Source organism: Bufo bufo, chromosome 3 (assembly GCF_905171765.1).
Source record: "Bufo bufo chromosome 3, aBufBuf1.1, whole genome shotgun sequence".
NCBI classification, from domain to species: domain Eukaryota; kingdom Metazoa; phylum Chordata; class Amphibia; order Anura; family Bufonidae; genus Bufo; species Bufo bufo.
Window position 1 is genome coordinate 211,231,169 of NC_053391.1, and position 21,101 is coordinate 211,252,269.

At 46.7% G+C, this 21,101-nt stretch overlaps 1 protein-coding gene across 3 annotated transcripts in view; it reads right to left on the reverse strand.

Moving 5' to 3' along the window:
• Positions 1–395, reverse strand: part of PTPN22 (protein tyrosine phosphatase non-receptor type 22) — a 183,198-nt gene extending 182,803 nt beyond the window's left edge. For all 3 annotated transcript variants that reach the window (XM_040423905.1, XM_040423904.1, XM_040423906.1), the window contains exon 1: positions 14–395. In XM_040423905.1, the coding sequence (XP_040279839.1) occupies positions 14–100 (87 nt within the window). In that variant the 5' untranslated portion in view covers positions 101–395. The remainder of the gene's footprint in view (positions 1–13) is intronic.
• Positions 396–21,101: the final 20,706 nt, after the last annotated feature.

Here is a 21,101-nt window from a genome sequence, read left to right on the forward strand (position 1 = left end):
AGTTTTATCTTACCATGAAATCATTGGCAAACTCTTCCGACTTTGTTTTCTTCCTCTCATAACCATCAATATAACGCTGAATAATCTCCTTCTGCTCCATGTTGCAAGGCCAGCAGTGAATATGGTCACATCAAGTATACGTTTCTTGAGACCACCAGACAGAGGCAATGAGTGTGGTTAGCAAACATCACGAGAGCACAAAACAAGTATAAAGTTTTAAGCGGAAGCTATTACTGACAGCTACTTGTGGTCAAGATACAACCAGAAATGAACTGGGTCCTACTGCCTCTCAGTTTATATTTCATCTGCATGTTTGTTATTAATCAAGGCCTGAGTTTTTAGCTTTGTGGTAAAAAATGTTCAGTTTGATATTGCAGTAGATGTTTCACACGGCAGCTGTGAGAACACACATCCCTCTGAGGGCTGTGCATATAGTCTACACGCTTGTGCTGTGACAATATCTGGTTACCTCTTCCTCTGTCTCATAAACAATGTGTTCTTTGTCGATACAGATCACCAGCTAGTTTCTCTTTTGGAAATCTACTTGTGCTATTTTAGGGCCACAGTATAGTAAACTGTATGCAGATGATTTGGTTTGTTAGACTTTTAGGTTCATACCATGTTTTTGTAATTTAGTATATATTTTATAGCACTATATATTGTTACCGTCTTACTTTTAATATAAATTTTGACTATTAAAGAACATTGGGACACACTTATTAAGATAGGCGCAGGCCTCTTCATAACTTCGGCGGATCCACCGCCGCTTCTAAATGTAATACAGCTTCCTAGCTGTCTTACATTTAGACCATTTTCTACGCCTAAATGAGGCGTAGAAAATGATGAATGAGATGGGCCTACCGGCCTGTCCCCTTCCCCGCCCATTTATCGCCCCCTTTTTTAGACCTGGCATTAGCGGGGAGAAGCTCAGAGCTGGCACTATAGGGGGGGCTGGAACTATGGGGGAGCTGGCACTATGGGGGGGATGGCACTATGGGGGGCTGGCACTATAGGTGGAGCTGGCACTATGGGGGGGCTGACACTATGGGGGGATTTGGCACTATGGGGGATCTGGCACTTTGGGGGAGCTAGCACTATAAGGGGGCACTATAGGCGGAGCTGGCACTATAGGGGGAGCTAGCACTATGGGGGGGGCTGGCACTATGGGGGGGCTGGCACTATGGGGGAGCTGGCACTATAAGGGGGCTGGCACTATGGGGGAACTGGCACTATAAGGGGGATGGCACTATGGGGGGGGCTGGCACTATGGGGGAGCTGGCACTATAAGGGGGCTGGCACTATGGGGGAACTGGCACTATAAGGGGGATGGCACTATGGGGGGGCTGGCACTATGGGGGGGGAGCTGGCACTATGAGGGGAGCTGGCACTATTGGAGGAGCTGGCACTATGGGGGCATTTCTTGCTGGCACATTATGGGGGGGCACCATGGGGGAGAGGAGCACTATGGGGGTATCTGGGGGCTCTAAAGGGGCTTTTTTTTTATTATTGGCACATTCTGGGGGGCACTATAGGGGAGAGCAGCACTATGGGGCATCTGGTGTTACTATAGGGGCATTATTTGGGGGCACTATGGGGAAGTGGGGGCTCTAAAGGGGCCTTTTGTATTGGAACATTATGGGGAGCACTATGGCATTTGGTAGCACTAAGAGGGCATTTTTTACTGGCACATTATGGCAGGCACTATAGGGGAGAGCGGCACTATGGGGCATTATTTGGGGGCACTATGGGGGAGTGGAGCACTATTGGGGCATATGGTGGGCTAAGAAGGGGAATTTTTTTACTGGCACATTGTGGGGGAGAGGAGCACTATAGGGGCATCTGCTGGGGGTACTAAGGGGCATTTTTTTTACTGGCATATTATGGGGGACACTATGGGGAAGGGGGAGAGGAGCAGTATGAGTGCATTTACTGGGGCACTATATAGGGGTATTTTATACTGGCATACATTATGGGGACATTAGCTCAACTGTGGGCACTAAGCGGGGGTATTTCATGTACTGTCATATTATAGGGAAAATTAGTACTACTAGGGGGTATTATGGGGAGCTTTACTACTACTGGGGGTCTATGAGGAACATGATTACTAGGGCACTATAGGGGCATTATTACTACTAAGTGTGCTCTGGCAGAGAATTATTTCTATTGGTGGGATTTTGGGGGGCACTAACTTTAGGGGCACCCTGGCATAGTATCAGCTTAGCACAATTATTTTTGGGGGACATTATCTTTATACTATTAGTGTCTGAGCGCAGTTATTTTTTAGAGCACTGTGTGACAATAATTGTTTAAGGGGGCACTATCTGTGTGGTAGTAGTATTCCCAGGGGTACTGTTTCTGCAGTATAGTATTGGGGGCACTATCTGTGTGGTAGTAGTATTTCCAGGGGGACTGTTTCTGCAGTATAGTATTGGGGGTGGCAGGAAACTAATGTCTGTTTCTCAATCTCTGCAGAGACGGGAGATGGCAGAAAAATCATCATGGCGGTCTGGTCTGAATGGAGAAGATGAGGAAAGAGAACGTCTACAACAAAGGTGACATCACTGGATGTAAGACGTATGGGGCGCTATGTAGGAGAGGAGATGCTCCGGCTCCTCCCCCTGCCATTTGCAGAAGGAGGATTCAGAGCTGGGTGAGGACGGCAAAGGGGGCAGCAGGCCACGGGCGGGTGACAGATGGTGGGGGGGAACCACAAGCCTTGAGCAGGATCAGGGGAGGGAGGAGAGCGGAGGAGCTTCCTGGCTGTAGCTTGTTGTATAAGCAGGCAGTGCAGCCAGGACAGACCCTCCCCTCCGTATGATGTGTAGAGACAGGCCTCAACTATAGAATGTCCGCTGTACAGTGTGTGTTGGGAGTGGCCTATTAAATGTAGGAGGGGCTTTTAATAATGGGCGGGGCTAAAAATGGGCCACTTGACTGGATTTGCCCCCCAGGACTAAGGCTGCCAGCCCTCCCCTGGTTTCAGGATTCAGGAAAGCACCTTTAATCAAGGAATAGAATCAGGCCGGAGTTGTTACCAGTGTAAGACTTTCATTATTACAAGCCTAGTCTGAGCAGTAGTCTTCTTATTTATTACAAGAGCCTGTACTTCATTGAGGATTTGCATTTCCCTTTCCCCATATGCATGGGAGATTGTGCTTAATGCCGGATTGTATCAAGAGACTGTTTAATGCTTATGGATGTATTGTAATCAAGGGTCATCATCAGTAAAGTGCCATTTGGAGTTTCACCCTGTTTGCCTCAGACTCAGTTCCTCTATTAACACTATAGTAAATGGTTGTACCTCCATACAAAAGGTACTGGCGTCACGATTACAAGGGACATTGCCACTGGCACATTAATACAGACCACCAAGGGCACCTCAAACCACCATCTGGCCAGTGTCCCTTACACCAGATTGTGCCCCAGAGAATCCTTGTGCCATTCTCCTTTTCACTTATGCGAGCCTGCCCAGGGACGACATAACCGTGAGTAGCCAGAACTGTATTTACCTCGGCCCACCTATTGCCCGCACTGTGACCTCACACATAATTCCCCTGCAAGGTCTGGCATACCGCATAATTAAAATTCGTGTCACTACGAACAGGATTTCTGATAAATATCCTCTGTGCCTTTAATGAACTGGACTTGTGCATTGTTGTATTTTTGTGCACTGCATTCATTGAAATTGGCGCTGTGTGAGAACAGGACTTGCAAAACCTTGCTTTATTGTGGATTGCCGATTGTGAATGAGCCCCAACTGTTTATTGCTTCTATTGGGCCAAAGAACTGTTAAAACTGCTTAAAGACTGTCTGCATGTATTGCGCTATTCATCTACTACCAAACCGCATCGTTAAAACTGCAAAATTGGGGATATTTGAAAAGTCAGTAGCGCTGATTGCTGTGTTTGAATGGACTGTTTTTGCATTTAAAATGGCCACCGAAGGACTTGTGATTGTTTGCTGCGCCATCACTGAGCAGCTTGGCGGGAAAAACTAAAGACCTCTCAAAGCGGGAAAATTTGGCGCCACTGCATTTTGAAAGTAAACGGTAGAAATATTTATGCTGCGCCACAGATCAAGCCTCATTAGCATGGATTACAATATGAGTACCGCCTCCCCTATACCGGACTACCTAGGGGGCATCGAACAGAGAGGAAGTCTGACGGAGCAATGGAGAGGTTTGATGAATGTCCTGCGGTCTGCAAGCATGTCAGAGACTGCGCTCCCAAGAGCGATGGGCACCGGAGCATCTACCGAAATTTTAGCATCTGCCGATGCACAGCCCGAAGCCGCAGTATTTGAAATGGGTGAGCCACCAGCTTACTCTCCGGGACCGGAGAGGCCGCCCTGCCCCTGCTTAAGTATGCACAAAGATTTCCCTAGGCCGAATCCTTTATGGCCTACTTTAATGCAATAAATACAGTACGTGCCGCTGCTGTACGCAAAACGACACAAGCTAAAATCTACTTTGAAGAAGTTGCCAAAGCCATAAATGAAGACCCAAGAGAATGTCAGCCCCGCCTGGAACGGAGGTCGGGCACCGTCATCACCTTTGATAAAGATCGTGGGTTCGGCTTCATAAAAGATCTTACCACTGGCCTTGATTTATTTGTAAACCGCAAATCGGTAAAGCGGAGCTACTTGCCGGGATACATGCACAATCTCCGAGAAGGTGAGCCCGTTGAATTTACCCCTGTGGAGGGCCTGAGAGGTCCGTACGCCACTGCTGTGAAGCGCCCGCGGCCTAAACCGGAAACTGGGAGGACGCTGATGAACTATCTGAAACTACCCCAGAGGTTCCCAGTAAGCCGTTCCATAACACCAACCGAGAGAAAGCCACCTTTATTGGATCTAAAATTTTCTGGCAACCTACTGTGTTGGAGCTCCCTATCAGCCCATATCCAACACCGGAGCTGCCACGCAAAGTCCAAACGCCTGAGGACATTGTAAACCAAGAACGGTTCAGCGCATACTTAGACCAAATGCGTCAAGACAAAATGAAAACTGCTGCTGCAGAGCCTGACCCCAAAGTCCAAAACCTACAAGAAAGAATCGACAGACTAGAGGTACATCTAGAAGATCTACGCCATATTGCAGCATTCCAGACCGACCAGATTCAACATGGTGAGTGTGAACAAATGTAAACACATGAGAAAAATCGCACTCCTATGGATTCTGCTACATCAGAGCCAATTAACACTGTACCTTTAAATACAAAAGCTGTCCCTGATGAGCCTATGATTTTAACATCTGCAAGAAAATTATCCTATGCTACCAGCAGGGTCCGTCTACCAAAAGCATCTGACCCACAACCTAAAGAGTCAATGCAATAAGTAGGTCCTTTCCCAATTTACTTACCAGCAAATGCCATTACAAAGGTTAACTCTTTATTTGGTCCAAATTACTGACCGCAGCTAAAAGCAGAGCCTGGATTCAACATCTTTGATGACCAAGGAGGAATGGATACTTATTTATGAATAGGCCTGCTCACTTAATCCAATTTGCCATGACTTTTCCAGTTTGGGATTTCCATTGTTGCTACAATGTTTAGCTGCTGCCAGTTCACCACGGCTAGTGACAAGTTTCCTGAAGTCACTCTTTTGATCCAATGCCACATTATGCCTGTTTCAGGATTCCCTACTGAACACTACAACATTCTTCATCACCGTTGTGCCTGTTTATTTTTGCACGTTTTTCCCTTTTAACCCCCATTTCAGGTTGATTAGGGATTTTTGCAATGGACCATGTTTTATAATGTTTTATGCCATATGCCCAGAAAGACATTTTGTGTGATTATTGCCATAAACTATTTCTTAAAAGGTTTTATATGCTATAATATTATATTTGCACTTTGATATATGCCAATGCTTCTAAGGACTCTTTACTGCCTGCCATGGACTTTTATTGCTCTTACTGATGATCTTCGCCCATATTTCCCCATCAAGCACTGAAAGATATCAATGCCCATTATTCACCCAAATTACTAATATGTATTATGTGACATATTTACCTATAATGTATTTGTATTACATTTGCAAAGTCAACATTTTATATTTGCTCTCTTTTTGGAGGTGATTGTATATGGCATATGTATTGGTGTTTTTCAGATGACCGTCTTCCTACTACTGAATGTGTCGGTGGCGAGACATGTTATACTACAGGGGTATGCAGTGCCCCACTCAAGTAACCGTGGGCCCCGCAAACGTGTTTATATCATGTATTAATGTCATGTGATATGCCTGTATTTTGTATTTTATCTCCTGTCATATTCTCCATGTCACAATGGAATTTTACATGCAAATATCCTTTAGACAGGCCTAGTCAGGGTGCACTACACTCGATTCTCCACAGGATGGAGCAGTGTCAGTGTGTATAAATAGCTTAGCTCCGACCTAAGTTAGGCTGTGCAGTGCAGTGCAGTCATATGTCCTGTGCAGAGCAGAGTTGTTCAGTTCCTGATTTAGGTGAATCCAAACCAGTGCAGATAAGCTCTGGTAAATCCAAGTGAGCCTACAAGAAAGCAACAGCCATGTAGCTGAATATCTAGAGGGAGGCCCCTTCCTAGCCTCTCTACTCTGCCCCTGTCAGTTCCATAACCCAGGGTTAAGGCCTGCAAGTATTCTTCCTAAAGGTGAGCAATCCACTACAATAGATCGCTCTTCCAGGGTGACCAATGTCTAAACGGTATGCAGCCGAGTATATAAGGAATTATCACGTTTATGCAGGACAAAGGATTTGCAAGATAGTCATAACCTGAGGACTTATTAGGCACCTTTTTACTAGGTGTAGGAGATAGCTTGAAGCATCTACATCTCCAGTTTAACCCCTTACGGACACATGACGTACCGGTACGGCATGTTTCCCGAGCCCTTAAGGACACATGACATACCGGTACGTCATGTGTTGTTCCGATCACCGCCACCCAGCGGGCGGTGATCGGAACAAGGTGCCTGCTCAAATCATTGAGCAGGCACCTCGGCTAAATGCACGGCGGGGTCCCTTGACCCCCCCCGTGTCGGTGATCACCACAAACTGCAGGACAATTCAGACCTGCGGTTTGCGGCTTTCTAAAGTGTGGCGGTGCCATCTGGTCCCCATGGGGCTGTGGGGGGGACCCCATGGCATGGAAAGCAGCGCGATGTCTTTCTGAGGCATCTGCGCTGCCTTCTGGTGGAGAGCCTGTGTGATCCAGCCCCATGTTCAGAGGAACACCGTAAAAAATTTAAAATAAAAACTGTGCTAAATAAACCATTTTTTGTCACCTTACATCACAAAAAGTGTAATAGCAAGCGATCAAAAAGGCATACGCACCCCAAAATAGTGCCAATAAAACCGTCATCTCATCCCACAAAAATCATACCCTACCCAAGGTAATCGCCAAAAAACAGAAAACATTATGGCTCTCAGACTATGGAAACACTAAAACATGATTTTTTTTGCTTCAAAAATGAAATCATTGTGTAACACTTACATAAATAAAAAAAAAGTATACATATTAGGTATCGCCGCATCCGTGACAACCTGGTCTATAAAAATATCACATGATCTAACCTGTCAGATGAATGTTGTAAATAACAAAAAATAAAAACGGTGCCAAAACAGCTATTTCTTGTTATTTTGCCTCACAAAAAGTGTAATATAGAGCAACCAAAAATCATATGTACCCTAAACTAGTACCAACAATACTGCCACCCTATCCCATCGTTTCAAAAATGGGGCCACTTTTTTGGAGTTTCTACTCTAGGGGTGCATCAGGGGGGCTTCAAATGGGACATGGTGTAAAAAAAAACAGTCCAGCAAAATCTGCCTTCCAAAAACCGTATGGCATTCATTTCCTTCTGCACCCTGCCGTGTGCCCGTACAGCTGTGTACGACCACATATGGGGTGTTTCTGTAAACTACAGAATAAGAGCCATAAATATTGAGTTTTGTTTGGCTGTTAACCCTTGCTTTTTTACTGGGAAAAATGGATTAAAATGGAAAATTTGCCCAAAAATGTAAATTCTGAAATTTCATCTCCATTTGCCAATAACTCTTGTGGAACACCTAAAGGGTTAACGATGTTGGTAAAATCAGTTTTGAATACCTTGATGGGTGTAGTTTCTTAGATGGGTCACTTTTATGGAGTTTCTACTCTAGGGGTGCATCAGGGGGGCTTCAAATGGGACATGGTGTAAAAAAAAAAGTCCAGCAAAACCTGCCTTCCAAAAACCACATGGCATTCCTTTCCTTCTGCGCCCTGCCGTGTGCGCGTACAGCGGTTTTCGACCACATATGGGGTGTTTCTGTAAACTACAGAATCAGGGCCATAAATATTGAGTTTGGTTTGGCTGTTAACCCTTGCTTTGTAACCAGCAAAAAATTATTAAAATGGAAAATCTGCCAAAAAAGTAAAAGTTTGAAATTGTATCTCTATTTTCCATTAATTCTTGTGGAACACCTAAAGGGTTAACGACGTTTGTAAAATCAGTTTTGAATACCTTGAGGGGTGTAGTTTCTTAGATGGGGTCACTTTTATGGAGTTTCTACTCTAGGGGTACATCAGGGGGGCTTCAAATGGGACATGGTGTAAAAAAAAACAGTCCAGCAAAACCTGCCTTCCAAAAACCGTATGGCATTCCTTTCCTTCTGCGCCCTGCCGTGTGCCCGGACAGCAGTTTACGACCACATATGGGGTGTTTCTGTAAACTACAGAATCAGGGCCATAAATATTGAGTTTGGTTTGGCTGTTAACCCTTGCTTTGTAACCGGAAAAAAATTATTAAAATGGAAAATCTTCCAAAAAAGATTTGTGGAACACCTAAAGGGTTAACTAAGTTAGTAAAATCAGTTTTGAATACCTTAAGGGGTGTAGTTTATAGAATGGGGTCATTTTTGGGTGGTTTCTATTATGTAAGTGTAACGGTCACGTCCACAAACACACAGGGGGAAGGGTAGTGACCACTGCGCTCCATTCTCACCCCTGGCCCTGCCTACTTGCCTCACTGTAACGGTCGCGTACACACACACACACAGGGGGGAGGGAAGTGACCACTGCGCTCCACCCTTACCCCTGGCCCTGCCTACTTGCCTCGCGAGTCCTAATGACAGGGGACAACTGGACGGCAATCCCTAACTTGGAGTAAGTGCAGGGATGACAGACAGACAAACAACAGGACGTGAACGGACCGAGTCAATACCAGGAAATCTACAAAGTACAAATGGAGCAAGCAGAGAATTGTCAGGAGAAGCCGGGGTCATAAATACCAGGAGAGCAGAGAAGTACAAGAAGAGTCCTAAGAGAGTAGTCAGGTGGGAGCCGAGGTCACAATACCAGGACGGAAGCGCAGTACAGGAGGAGCAGGCAAAAGGATGGTCAGGGAACAGGATCAGGTAAGTATTCAGCAGTCCAACAAATAGCCAGGAACCTAGAAATTAACAGGCAACCTGTAGCCAGCAGGCTGCCTGTATTTATAGTGGGGAGTGAGGGTCATGTGACGTGGCCAGCGTCACATGACCGACAGACCAACCAGTCGAGCACTGAGTGATCAGCTCGGCGCTCAAGGCAGACTAGGAGCAGGGAGCCACCCAGCTAGTAAAGATGCCCTAGGAATGAGGTCAAACACAGAACCTCATTCCAAAAGCTAAGCAACAGTTCTGCGGGCAATGGGGGACTGAGTGCACCTTCGGAACCCCGTGACAGTACCCCCCCTTTTACGAGCGGCCACCGGACCCAAGACTTCAGGCGATGGCTTTTCAGGGTGTTCTAAATGAAATTTACGAACAAGTCTAGGAGCATGAACCTCCCTGGCAGGTACCCAAGATCTCTCTTCAGGTCCATACCCCTTCCAGTGAATCAGGTACTGCAAGGAATTACGCACCTTCCTGACATCCACTATTTTAGACACCACATACTCGACAGCATCATTAACAAGAACCGGCGGAGGCGAGGCTTTTGATGGTACTACCGGTTCAAAATATTTTTTAAGCAGAGATTTATGGAGCACATTATGAATGTGGAATGACTCAGGCTGCTCCAACCTAAAAGATACCGGGTTAATCACTTCCGTGATCTTATATGGTCCAATAAAACGAGGAGCAAATTTTTTAGAAGTTACCTTGAGAGATAGATTCTTGGAGGACAACCATACTTTATCCCCAACCTGAAAGTTTACCCCCCTTGAACGTCTCCTATCGGCCTTGAGTTTTTGAGAACATTGAGCCTTTTCTAGGTTCGATTGAACCCGGGCCCAAACTGTGCACAGTTCGGAGGAGAGTTTATCCGCTTCAGGGTTAGAGGAGGAGGCGGACGACCCAGAATGAAAACGGGGATGAAAACCATGGTTACAAAAGAAAGGGGAGACCCCAGCAGAAGAATTGACACGGTTATTCAAAGCAAATTCAGCCAACGGAAGGAATTTGACCCATAATTGCTGGTCATCAGCAACATACAACCTCAAGAATTGTTCTACAGACTTATTAAGGCGTTCAGTCTGCCCATTACTCTCAGGATGGTAGGCGGAAGAAAAAGACAATGAAATTTTACATCTTTGACAGAAGGCCCTCCAGAATTTGGACACAAACTGCACACCCCTGTCAGAAACAATATTTTCCGGGATGCCATGTAAACGAACAATCTCTCTCACAAAAATAGACGCCAGGGTTTTAGCATTCGGAAGTTTAGACAGGGGAATGAAATGAACCATCTTGCTAAACCTATCGACCACTACCCAAACCACAGTCTTACCCTCCGCCAGCGGTAGGTCAGATATAAAGTCCATCGAGATATGGGACCAGGGTCTACTGGGAATGGGTAGGGGTCGTAGGTTACCAGCAGGGCGAGTCCTAGGTGTCTTGGACCTGGCACAAACCTCACAGGCTGACACGTAGGACTTAACATCCCTAGTTAGAGTGGGCCACCAATAAGATCTAGAAACCAGATCCTTAGTGCCCTCAACACCCGGATGTCCACAAAAGGCAGAATCGTGACACTCACCCAACAGCTGGAGACGAAATTGTACGGGAACAAACAACTTATCTGTTGGGGTGGATACCGGTGCCAGATGTTGTTCAGACCTAATGCGAGCCGAGATATCCTGGGTAAGAGCTGCTAAGAAGATTTTTGCTGGTAGGATGGATTCAGGTGGTACCTCAGTAGGTTGAAAAGCCTGGAAGCTCCGAGATAATGCGTCCGCCTTCACATTTTTACTTCCCGGCCTGAACGTGATGGAAAAATCAAAACGAGTAAAAAACAGAGCCCATCTGGCTTGACGGGGATTCAACCTCTTAGCATACTCGAGAAACATAAGGTTTTTATGGTCAGTGACAACAGTTACACAATGTCTTGCCCCCTATAGGAAATGCCTACACTCCTCAAATGCCCATTTAATGGCCAGCAGCTCCCTATTCCCTATGTCGTAGTTTCTCTCCGTGGGAGAGAATTTCCTGGAGAAGAAGGCACATGGTCTCAGATTAGTGAGGCTAGCATGACCTTGTGAAAAGACTGCTTCTACGCCGTCCTCGGACGCATCCACCTCCACAATAAAATGTTTCTCCTGATCAGGCAGGATCAGAATGGGAGCGCTACTAAATGCCTCTTTCAATTTTTCAAATGAAGAAATGGCCTCAGTAGACCAATTCTCCAAATCCGCCCCTTTCTTAGTAAGGTCGGTCAACGGTTTAGCAATTACGGAAAAATTCATAATAAATTTACGATAGTAATTGGCGAAACCTAAGAACCGTTGTAAGGCCTTTAAGGATGAAGGTCTTACCAATTCCTTAATTGCTAGTACCTTACCAGGATCCACCTTGAAGGCGTGAGGAGTCAGAACATGCCCTAGAAACAGAATCTCCTGTACACCAAAGACACATTTCTCTTGTTTAGCGGATAGCTGATTCTCCCTCAACACCTCTAATACTTGTTTAACATGAGACACATGGGATTCGAAGTCAGGAGAGAATATCAAAATGTCATCAAGATAGACAATAACAAATTTACCTAAGTACTCCCTAAGAATGTCATTCATGAAGTTTTGGAACACAGCTGGGGCATTGCTGAGACCAAAAGGCATCACTTGATATTCAAAGTGTCCTACCGGAGTATTGAACGCCATCTTCCATTCGTCTCCCTCCTTGATTCGGATTAGATTGTATGCCCCTTTCAGGTCAATTTTGGAAAACCAGGTTGCCCCCAGAACCTGGTTAAATAAATCCGGAATCAATGGGAGGGAGTATCTATTCTGGACAGTGATTTTATTTAATCTCCGGTAATCGATACATGGCCTAAGACCACCATCTTTTTTCTTAACGAAGAAAAACCCCCGCCCCCATAGGAGAGACAGAAGGTCTAATATGCCCTTTACCAAGGCTCTCCTTAATATAATCTTCCATGGCCTTGCGTTCGGGCATAGAAAGATTATAAATTCGCCCCTTAGGAAACTTGGCCCCCTCTACTAGCTCTATGGTACAATCATAAGGTCTATGGGGGGGGTAGAACCTCCGGGGTTGGTGATGAGAATACATCAGAATATTCTCTAACAACAGAGGGTAAAGTATCAGACTTTACTGAGACCCCAGCCTGTACCAAGGACATGCACGAGTCACACTTAGGCCCCCATCTCACCAACTCCCCATTGGACCAATCTATAGTGGGGTTATGTAGTCGGAGCCAAGGCAACCCTAGTACTACCTCAGCAGGTAGGTTCTCCAGGACTAGAAGCGAACATCTCTCTGAGTGGCACACACCCACGGTTAGAGAAATCTCCGAGGTACATAAGCTCACCGTACCACCAATAAGAGGAGTAGCATCAATAGCCATGACATGGATAGGAGTTGGTAAGGCAAACATAGGAATACCCAATCTTACAGCATACTCAGAGTCAATAAAGCTAGCCGCTGAGCCAGAATCAATAAAGGCCTTACCCGGCCATTTATCTACTCCCAGAGAAATCGTAATGGGTACCGAAAGCTTACATTTAGAAAATTCAGGGTGTACCTGGTCTTTAGGTTGCCTTGTCTTAGGAGACTTGACAGAGAGGACCTTCTTAGGACACTGGTTGATCCAATGGTCAGGATCTCCACAGTAAAAGCATTCTCCACGTCTGCGGCGAAGATTCCCTCGGGTCATGCCAACCTGCATGGGTTCCTCGGTGGAGACCTCAGCATTGTCTCTGGGATAGGCCTCTGGCTGGACCACCATCTGGGAAGAGAACTGTTGTTCCTGTCGTCTCTCTCTAACCCGTCGGTCAAGTCGGACAACAAGGGTCATCATCTCCTCTAAGGTCTCTGGAAGTTGATAACTGACCAGAAGATCCTTTAATTTATCAGACAGACCTGACCTGAACTGACTCTTCAGGGCTGGTTTGTTCCATCCTGAGGGGACACACCACCTTCTGAATTGGGTGCAATAATCCTCCGCTGGTAAATTGCCCTGAACCAGTGCCTTTAGAGCCGTCTCGGCTACTAGAGCCCTGTCTGATTCATCATAGAGGGCACCCAAGGCCTGAAAGAACCCCTCCACAGAATATAAGCAACTGGTGCCAGCAGGTAAAGAGAACGCCCAGTCCTGGGGATCACCCTGTAATCGGGAAATGATAATGCCCACGCGTTGACTCTCGGGGCCAGAGGACACGGGGTGAAAACGGAAGTAAAGTTTGCAACTCTCCTTAAAAGAGAGAAACTTCCTCCGGTCTCCAGAAAAGGGTTCTGGGAGCTTAATCTGGGGCTCAAAATGCGGACTTGAGGCCTGAGGATTGGAAGAACCTTGCCCTAACTCAAAAGAACTGAGTTTTTCCCCTAACTCCTGCACCCTCTAAGTCAGATTAGAGACATGGTCAGTCAGGGTCACCAGAGGATTCATAATACAGTGGTTATTGGGCCTGTTAATCTGTAACGGTCGCGTACACACACACACACAGGGGGGAGGGAAGTGACCACTGCGCTCCACCCTTACCCCTGGCCCTGCCTACTTGCCTCGCGAGTCCTAATGACAGGGGACAACTAGACGGCAATCCCTAACTTGGAGTAAGTGCAGGGATGACAGACAGACAAACAGGACGTGAACGGACCGAGTCAATACCAGGAAATCTACAAAGTACAAATGGAGCAAGCAGAGAATTGTCAGGAGAAGCCGGGGTCATAAATACCAGGAGAGCAGAGAAGTACAAGAGGAGTCCTAAGAGAGTAGTCAGGTGGGAACCGAGGTCACAATACCAGGACGGAAGCGCAGTACAGGAGGAGCAGGCAAAAGGATGGTCAGGGAACAGGATCAGGTAAGTATTCAGCAGTCCAACAAATAGCCAGGAACCTAGAAATTAACAGGCAACCTGTAGCCAGCAGGCTGCCTGTATTTATAGTGGGGAGTGAGGGTCATGTGACGTGGCCAGCGTCACATGACCGACAGACCAACCAGTCGAGCACCGAGTGATCAGCTCGGCGCTCAAGGCAGACTAGGAGCAGGGAGCCACCCAGCTAGTAAAGCTGCCCTGGGAATGAGGTCAAACACAGAACCTCATTCCAAAAGCTAAGCAACAGTTCTGCGGGCAATGGGGGACCGAGTGAACCCCGTGACACTCACGAGTCCTGATGACAGGGGACAACTGGACGGCAGTCCCTAACTTAGGATATGTGCAGGGAAGACAGACAAGACAAAATACGGAACATGAACGGACCGGGTCAGAACCAAGAGAGCTACGCAGTACAACGGATTAAGCAAAGAATGGTCAGGAGAAGCCGGGGTCAAATACCAGGAGAGTAGCGAAGTACAAGAGGAGTCCTAAGAGAGTAGTCAGGTGGGAGCTGAGGTCACAATACCAGGATGGATGCGCAGTACAGGAGGAGCAGGCAAAGGATCATCAGGAAACAGGATCAGGTAAATATTCAGTAGTCCAACAAATAGCCAGGAACCTAGAAATTAACAGGCAACCTGTGGCCAGCAGGCTGCCTGTATTTATAGTGGGGAGTGAGGGTCATGTGACGTGGCCAGCGCCACATGATTGACAGACGAACCAGTCGAGCACCGAGTGATCAGCTCGGCGCTCAAGGCAGACTAGGAGCAGGGAGCCACCCAGCTAGTAAAGCCGCCCTGGGAATGAGGTCAAGCACAAATCCTCATTCCCAAAGCTAAGCAACAGGTCTGCGGGAAATGGGGGACCGAGTGCACCTTCGGAACCCCGTGACAGTAAGCCTCGCAAAGTGACTTCAGACTTGAACTGGTCCCTAAAAATTGGGTTTTTAAAAATTTCTGAAAAATTTAAAGATTTGCTTCTAAACTTCTAAGCCTTGTAACATCCCCAAAAAATAAAATATCATTCCCAAAATGATCCAAACATGAAGTAGACATATGGGGAATGTAAAGTAATAACTATTTTTGGAGATATTACTATGTATTATTGTCACTACCAGAGCTCTGAGACGTTCTCACAGCTCTGTTTCTCCACCCCTGTGATGATGTCACTACCTGAGCTTGGAGGAGTTCTCACTGCTCTGTTTCTCCGCCCCTGGGATGAGGTCCATTTTTGCTTGTGTCCCCATTCCTCTGGTAATGAAGAGCAGAGGTTGAGGATTGCCATCTCCCTGCTCAGGGGTAATGCTCAGACTTGGGCTTTTTCGCTGCCATCAGGGGATCCCTCCCTTCGATCCGTGGAAAGATTTTTTGTGGCCCTGGGGCAGATATATGATGACCCGGATCGTGTTGCGCTGGCCGAATCTAACTTACATTTTTTATGCCAGAACAAACTGTCTGCGGAGCTTTATTGTTCTGAATTTCGGAGATGGGCAGCTGATTCAGGTTGGAATGATGCTGCACTCCGGAGTCAGTTCTGTCATGGTCTCTCAGAGAGATTGAAAGATGCGTTTGCTTTCCATGAGAGACCAACGTCCTTGGAGTCTGCCATGTCATTGGCGGTACGCCTTGACAGGCGTCTAAGAGAAAGAAACGAGACCTCTCTGTCCAGCCATTGTCAGTCTAGGGTCAGTGGTGCGGAGTCATTCAGTGTGCAGGGGCCTCATCCTGTCTCGGTCCCCTCTGAGGAGGAGCCCATGCAGCTAGGTCGACTTGCCCCTGATAAAAGAGGATTTAGTCCTCAGAGTATGGTGTGTTTTTGTTGTGGGGGCATAGGTCATTTGGCAAATGTTTGTCCGTCTAGGAGATTCTTGAACTGTACTAAGAGCGATAATAAGAGAAAAACCTCAAAAGGTAAATCATCAAACTCTGCTTCATCTGCTACTTTGGGCAAAGTGGATGTAGGAATTGATGCTTTTCCTCTGACCTGCAGTTCCCGTTTTCTCCTGTCTGCCAGGGTGGCGCTAGAGAGCAAAGTCATTTCTTGTGAGATTTTTGTCGATAGTGGAGCGGCCGTCAATCTTATTGACACTCAATTTGTAGCCATGCATGGTTTTCAGGTTTGTACATTAGAAAAGGATATACCTGTTTTTGCTATTGACTCTGCTCCACTCTCACAGGCATTGTTCACAATATCCGGTTGGCTGTGGGTGACACTCATGTGGAGGATATATCTTGTTTTGTCCTTAACGGATTGCCTTCTCCTCTAGTTTTGGGGTTACCCTGGCTCACTAGACATAACCCCACTATTGATTGGCAAGGAAGGCAAATAAATGAGTGGAGTGACTTTTGTAGAGAGAATTGTCTCACAGCGACTTTTGCAGAGGTGTCTACTAAAACTGTGCCATCATTTCTCTCTGATTTCTCGGACGTGTTTTCCGAGAGCGGTGTTCAGGAGCTACCTCCTCACCGGGAGTTTGACTGTCCCATTAACCTAATTTCCCGGCGCCAAGCTGCCAAAAGCACGCCTCTACAATCTCTCACAACCGGAAAGAATCGCAATGCGAACCTATATCTCCGAGAGTCTCGATAAGGGGCATATTCGTCCCTCAAAATCACCTGTTGCCGCTGGTTTTATTTTTTGTTAAAAAGAAAGATGGCTCTCTGAGACCTTGCCTAGATTTTAGGGAGCTGAACCGTATCACGATTCGCGATCCCTATCCCCTTCCTCTGATCCCGGACCTCTTCAACCAAATTGTTGGGGCCAAGGTTTTTTCCAAATTGGATTTGAGAGGCGCGTACAACCTGGTCAGGGTCAGAGAGGGGGATGAATGGAAAACGGCCTTTAATACCCCTAACGGGCATTTCGAGAATCTCGTTATGCCTTTCGGCCTGATGAATGCTCCGGCCGTCTTTCAGCATTTTGTTAATAGTATTTTCTACCATTTAATGGGGAAATTTGTATTGGTGTATCTTGATGATATTTTGATTTTTTCCCCTGATGTTCAGACCCATCAGGATCATCTTTTTCAGGTTCTGCAGATTCTGCGGGAGAATAAATTGTACGCCAAGCTGGAGAAATGTGTTTTTATGGTATCAGAGATTCAATTTCTGGGTTTTCTCCTCTCTGCTTCTGGTTTTCGCATGGATCCGGAGAAGGTCCGTGCTGTACTTGAGTGGGAGCTTCCTGAGAATCAGAAGGCATTGATGCGCTTTCTGGGTTTTGCGAACTATTACAGAAAGTTCATTTTGAATTATTCCTCTGTTGTCAAACCCCTCACTGACATGACAAAAAAGGGGGCGGATTTTTCCTCTTGGTCAAGGGAGGCGCTTGCAGCTTTTTCTAAGATTAAAGAGAGTTTTGCGTCTGCTCCCGTCTTGGTGCATCCCGATGTTTCCTTACCTTTTATTGTTGAGGTGGATGCTTCCGAGGTGGGTGTGGGTGCGGTTTTGTCCCAGGGCCCTTCTCCTGCCAAATGGCGACCCTGTGCCTTTTTCTCTAAAAAACTCTCCCCGGCAGAGAAAAACTATGATGTGGGAGATAGGGAGTTGTTGGCCATCAAGTTGGCTTTCGAGGAATGGCGCCATTGGTTGGAGGGGGCCAGGCACCCTATCACCGTTTTTACCGACCATAAGAATCTGGCATACTTGGAGTCGGCCAGGCGTATGAATCCGAGACAGGCCAGATGGTCTCTGTTCTTCTCCAGATTCAATTTTGTCGTTACATTCCGCCCTGGGATCAAAAATGTGAAGGCTGATGCTCTCTCTCGCTGTTTTCCGGGAGGAGGAAACTCCGAGGACCCGGGTCCCATTTTGGCGGAGGGGGTAGTTGTTTCTGCTCTATATTCTGATTTGGAGGCCGAGGTCCAGGCTGCCCAGACTGAGGCACCTGCCCGTTGTCCTTCTGGGAAGTTGTTTGTGCCTCCTGAGCTACGTCACAAACTCTTCAAGGAGCATCATGATACTGTTCTTGCTGGTCACCCCGGGAGTAGAGCCACGGTAGATCTCATTGCTCGGAGATTTTGGTGGCCGGCTCTTCGTAAGTCGGTGGAGGGCTTTGTGGCTGCTTGTGAGACGTGCGCTCGCGCTAAGGTCCCTCGTTCACGGCCTTCAGGTTCCCTTCTCCCGTTACCCATACCTTCCCGTCCTTGGACACACCTGTCCATGGACTTTATCACGGATCTTCCTCGTTCCTCAGGGAAGTCGGTGATCCTGGTGGTGGTGGACCGTTTTAGCAAGATGGCTCATTTCGGTTTACCCAATGCTAAAACGTTGGCGCAAGCTTTTGTCGACCATATTGTTAAATTGCATGGCATTCCCTCTGATATTGTTTCCGATAGAGGCACGCAGTTTGTGTCCAGATTCTGGAAGGCTTTCTGTTCTCGCCTGGGGGTTCGGCTGTCCTTCTCTTCTGCATTTCACCCGCAGTCGAATGGTCAGACTGAGCGCCTCAATCAGAATCTGGAGACATATTTGCGCTGTTTTGTGGCAGAGAACCAGGAGGATTGGTGTTCATTTCTCCCTCTTGCTGAGTTTGCTCTGAACAGCCATCGTCAGGAATCTTCTGATAAGTCACCATTCTTTGGTGCATATGGGTTCCATCCGCAGTTTGGGACATTCTCGGGAGGGGCTCCTTCTGGTTTACCTGAGGAGGAGAGATTTTCCTCGTCTTTGTCTACCATTTGGCAAAAGATTCAGAGTAATCTTAGAAAGATGAGTGAGAAGTATAAGCCTGTGGCTGATAAGAGACGTGTGCCTGGTCCGGACCTGAATGTGGGTGATCTGGTGTGGTTGTCTACAAGAAATATTAAACTGAAGGTTCCCTCCTGGAAATTGGGTCCCAAGTTTATTGGGCCTTATAAAATCTTGTCAGTCATCAATCCTGTTGCCTTCCGTCTTGATCTTCCACGGGTTTGGAAGATACATAATGTATTTCACAGATCTCTCTTAAAACCATATGTCCAGCCCACGGTACCCTCCTCTTTGCGTCCTCCTCCGATTTTGGTTGATGGCAATCTGGAGTTTGAGGTTTCCAGAATTGTGGACTCTCGCATTGTCCGCGGTTCTCTTCAGTACCTCGTTCATTAAAAAAGGGTTATGGTCCTGAGGAGAGGATGTGGGTTCCGGTGTTGGGCATTAAAGCCACTCGCCTCATCAGGGCATTTCATAGGGCTCATCCTGAGAAGGTGGGTCCTGGGTGTCCGGAGTCCACCCGTAGAGGGGGGGTACTGTCACTACCAGAGCTCTGAGACGTTCTCACAGCTCTGTTTCTCCACCCCTGTGATGATGTCACTACCTGAGCTTGGAGGAGTTCTCACTGCTCTGTTTCTCCGCCCTTGGGATGAGGTCATTACTTTCTGTTTCCTTCCTCTCAGCTGTTTCTCCTATGTTTGATTTCTCTGCCTTTTAAATCACCCCTCCTCCTTTTGTAGAGTGTGGATTATATTTCTCATTTGAGTTGTAGCTCTTGCTTGAGTATCTTCACTTGTATGCTATCATTTCACTTGACCTGTGTTCTGCTGCTGCAAGTACTCCGGATATTGCCACCTGTCTTTGGATCCGTCTTCTCTGCTGCTGCAACCCCTTCAGCTAAGTGTGCAGACATTGTAGTGTATCTGTTTGTTTTCTGACCGGATCCGAGGCGACCACGGTTCCCTCCATATACTGAGCAGGGCACCGGTGGCCGTGCCCCTTCCACTATTGTAGGGGTTACAGTGGTCATTAGTCTTAGGTACGCGGGCATGCCTCGTTCCACCTTTAGGATCCGGGTATGTGCTTAGCAGCGTAGGGAAAGCTTTGAGGGTCTGACAGGGGTCACCCTTTATCCTCCCTAGTTTGGGTCCGGTCAGTGGATCTATTTTCTGTGTATGCTCTAGTTGCTCACATACAGCCGTGACAATTATAGAAGTAGAGAAATTGAAACTTAGAAATTTGCGATTTTTTCCAAATGTTTGGTAAATTTGGTATTTTTTTATACATAAAAATATTTTTTTTTTACTTCATTTTACCAGTGTCACAATCTCAGAATGGCCTGGATAAGTCAAAGCGTTTTAAAGTTATCAGCACTTAAATTGACACTGGTCAGATTTGCAAAAAATGGCCTGGTCCTTAAGGTGAAATAGGGCTGTGTCCTTAAGGGGTTAAATCCTGAGGACAGTCAGGTCAACTGTCAGAACAGCATTGGAATAGGAGTTTCAGGATTCAGAAAAGCACCTTTAATCAAGGAATAGAATCAGGCCGGAGTTGTTACCAGTGTAAGACTTTCATTATTACAAGCCTAGTCTGAGCAGTAGTCTTCTTATGTATTACTAGAGCCTGTACTTCATTGAGGATTTGCATTTCCCTTTCCCCATATGCATGGGAGATTGTGCTTAATGCCGGATTGTATCAAGAGACTGTTTAATGCTTATGGATGTATTGTAATCAAGGGTCATCATCAGTAATGTGCCATTTGGAGTTTCAACCTGTTTGCCTCAGACTCAGTTCCTCTATTAACACTATAGTAAATGGTTGTACCTCCATATAAAAGGTACTGGCGTCACGATTACAAGGGACATTGCCACTGGCACATTAATACAGACCACCAAGGGCACCTCAAACCAACATCTGGCCAGTGTCCCTTACACCAGATTGTGCCCCAGAGAATCCTTGTGCCATTCTCCTTTTCACTTATGCGATCCTGCCCATGGACGACATAACTGTGAGTAGCCAGAACTGTATTTACCTCGGCCCACCTATTGCTCGCACCGTGACCTCAAACATAATTCCCCTGCAAGGTCTGGCATACCGCATTACTTAACAGGATTACGCTGGGTAGTACTAGATGGCGCATATAATATCC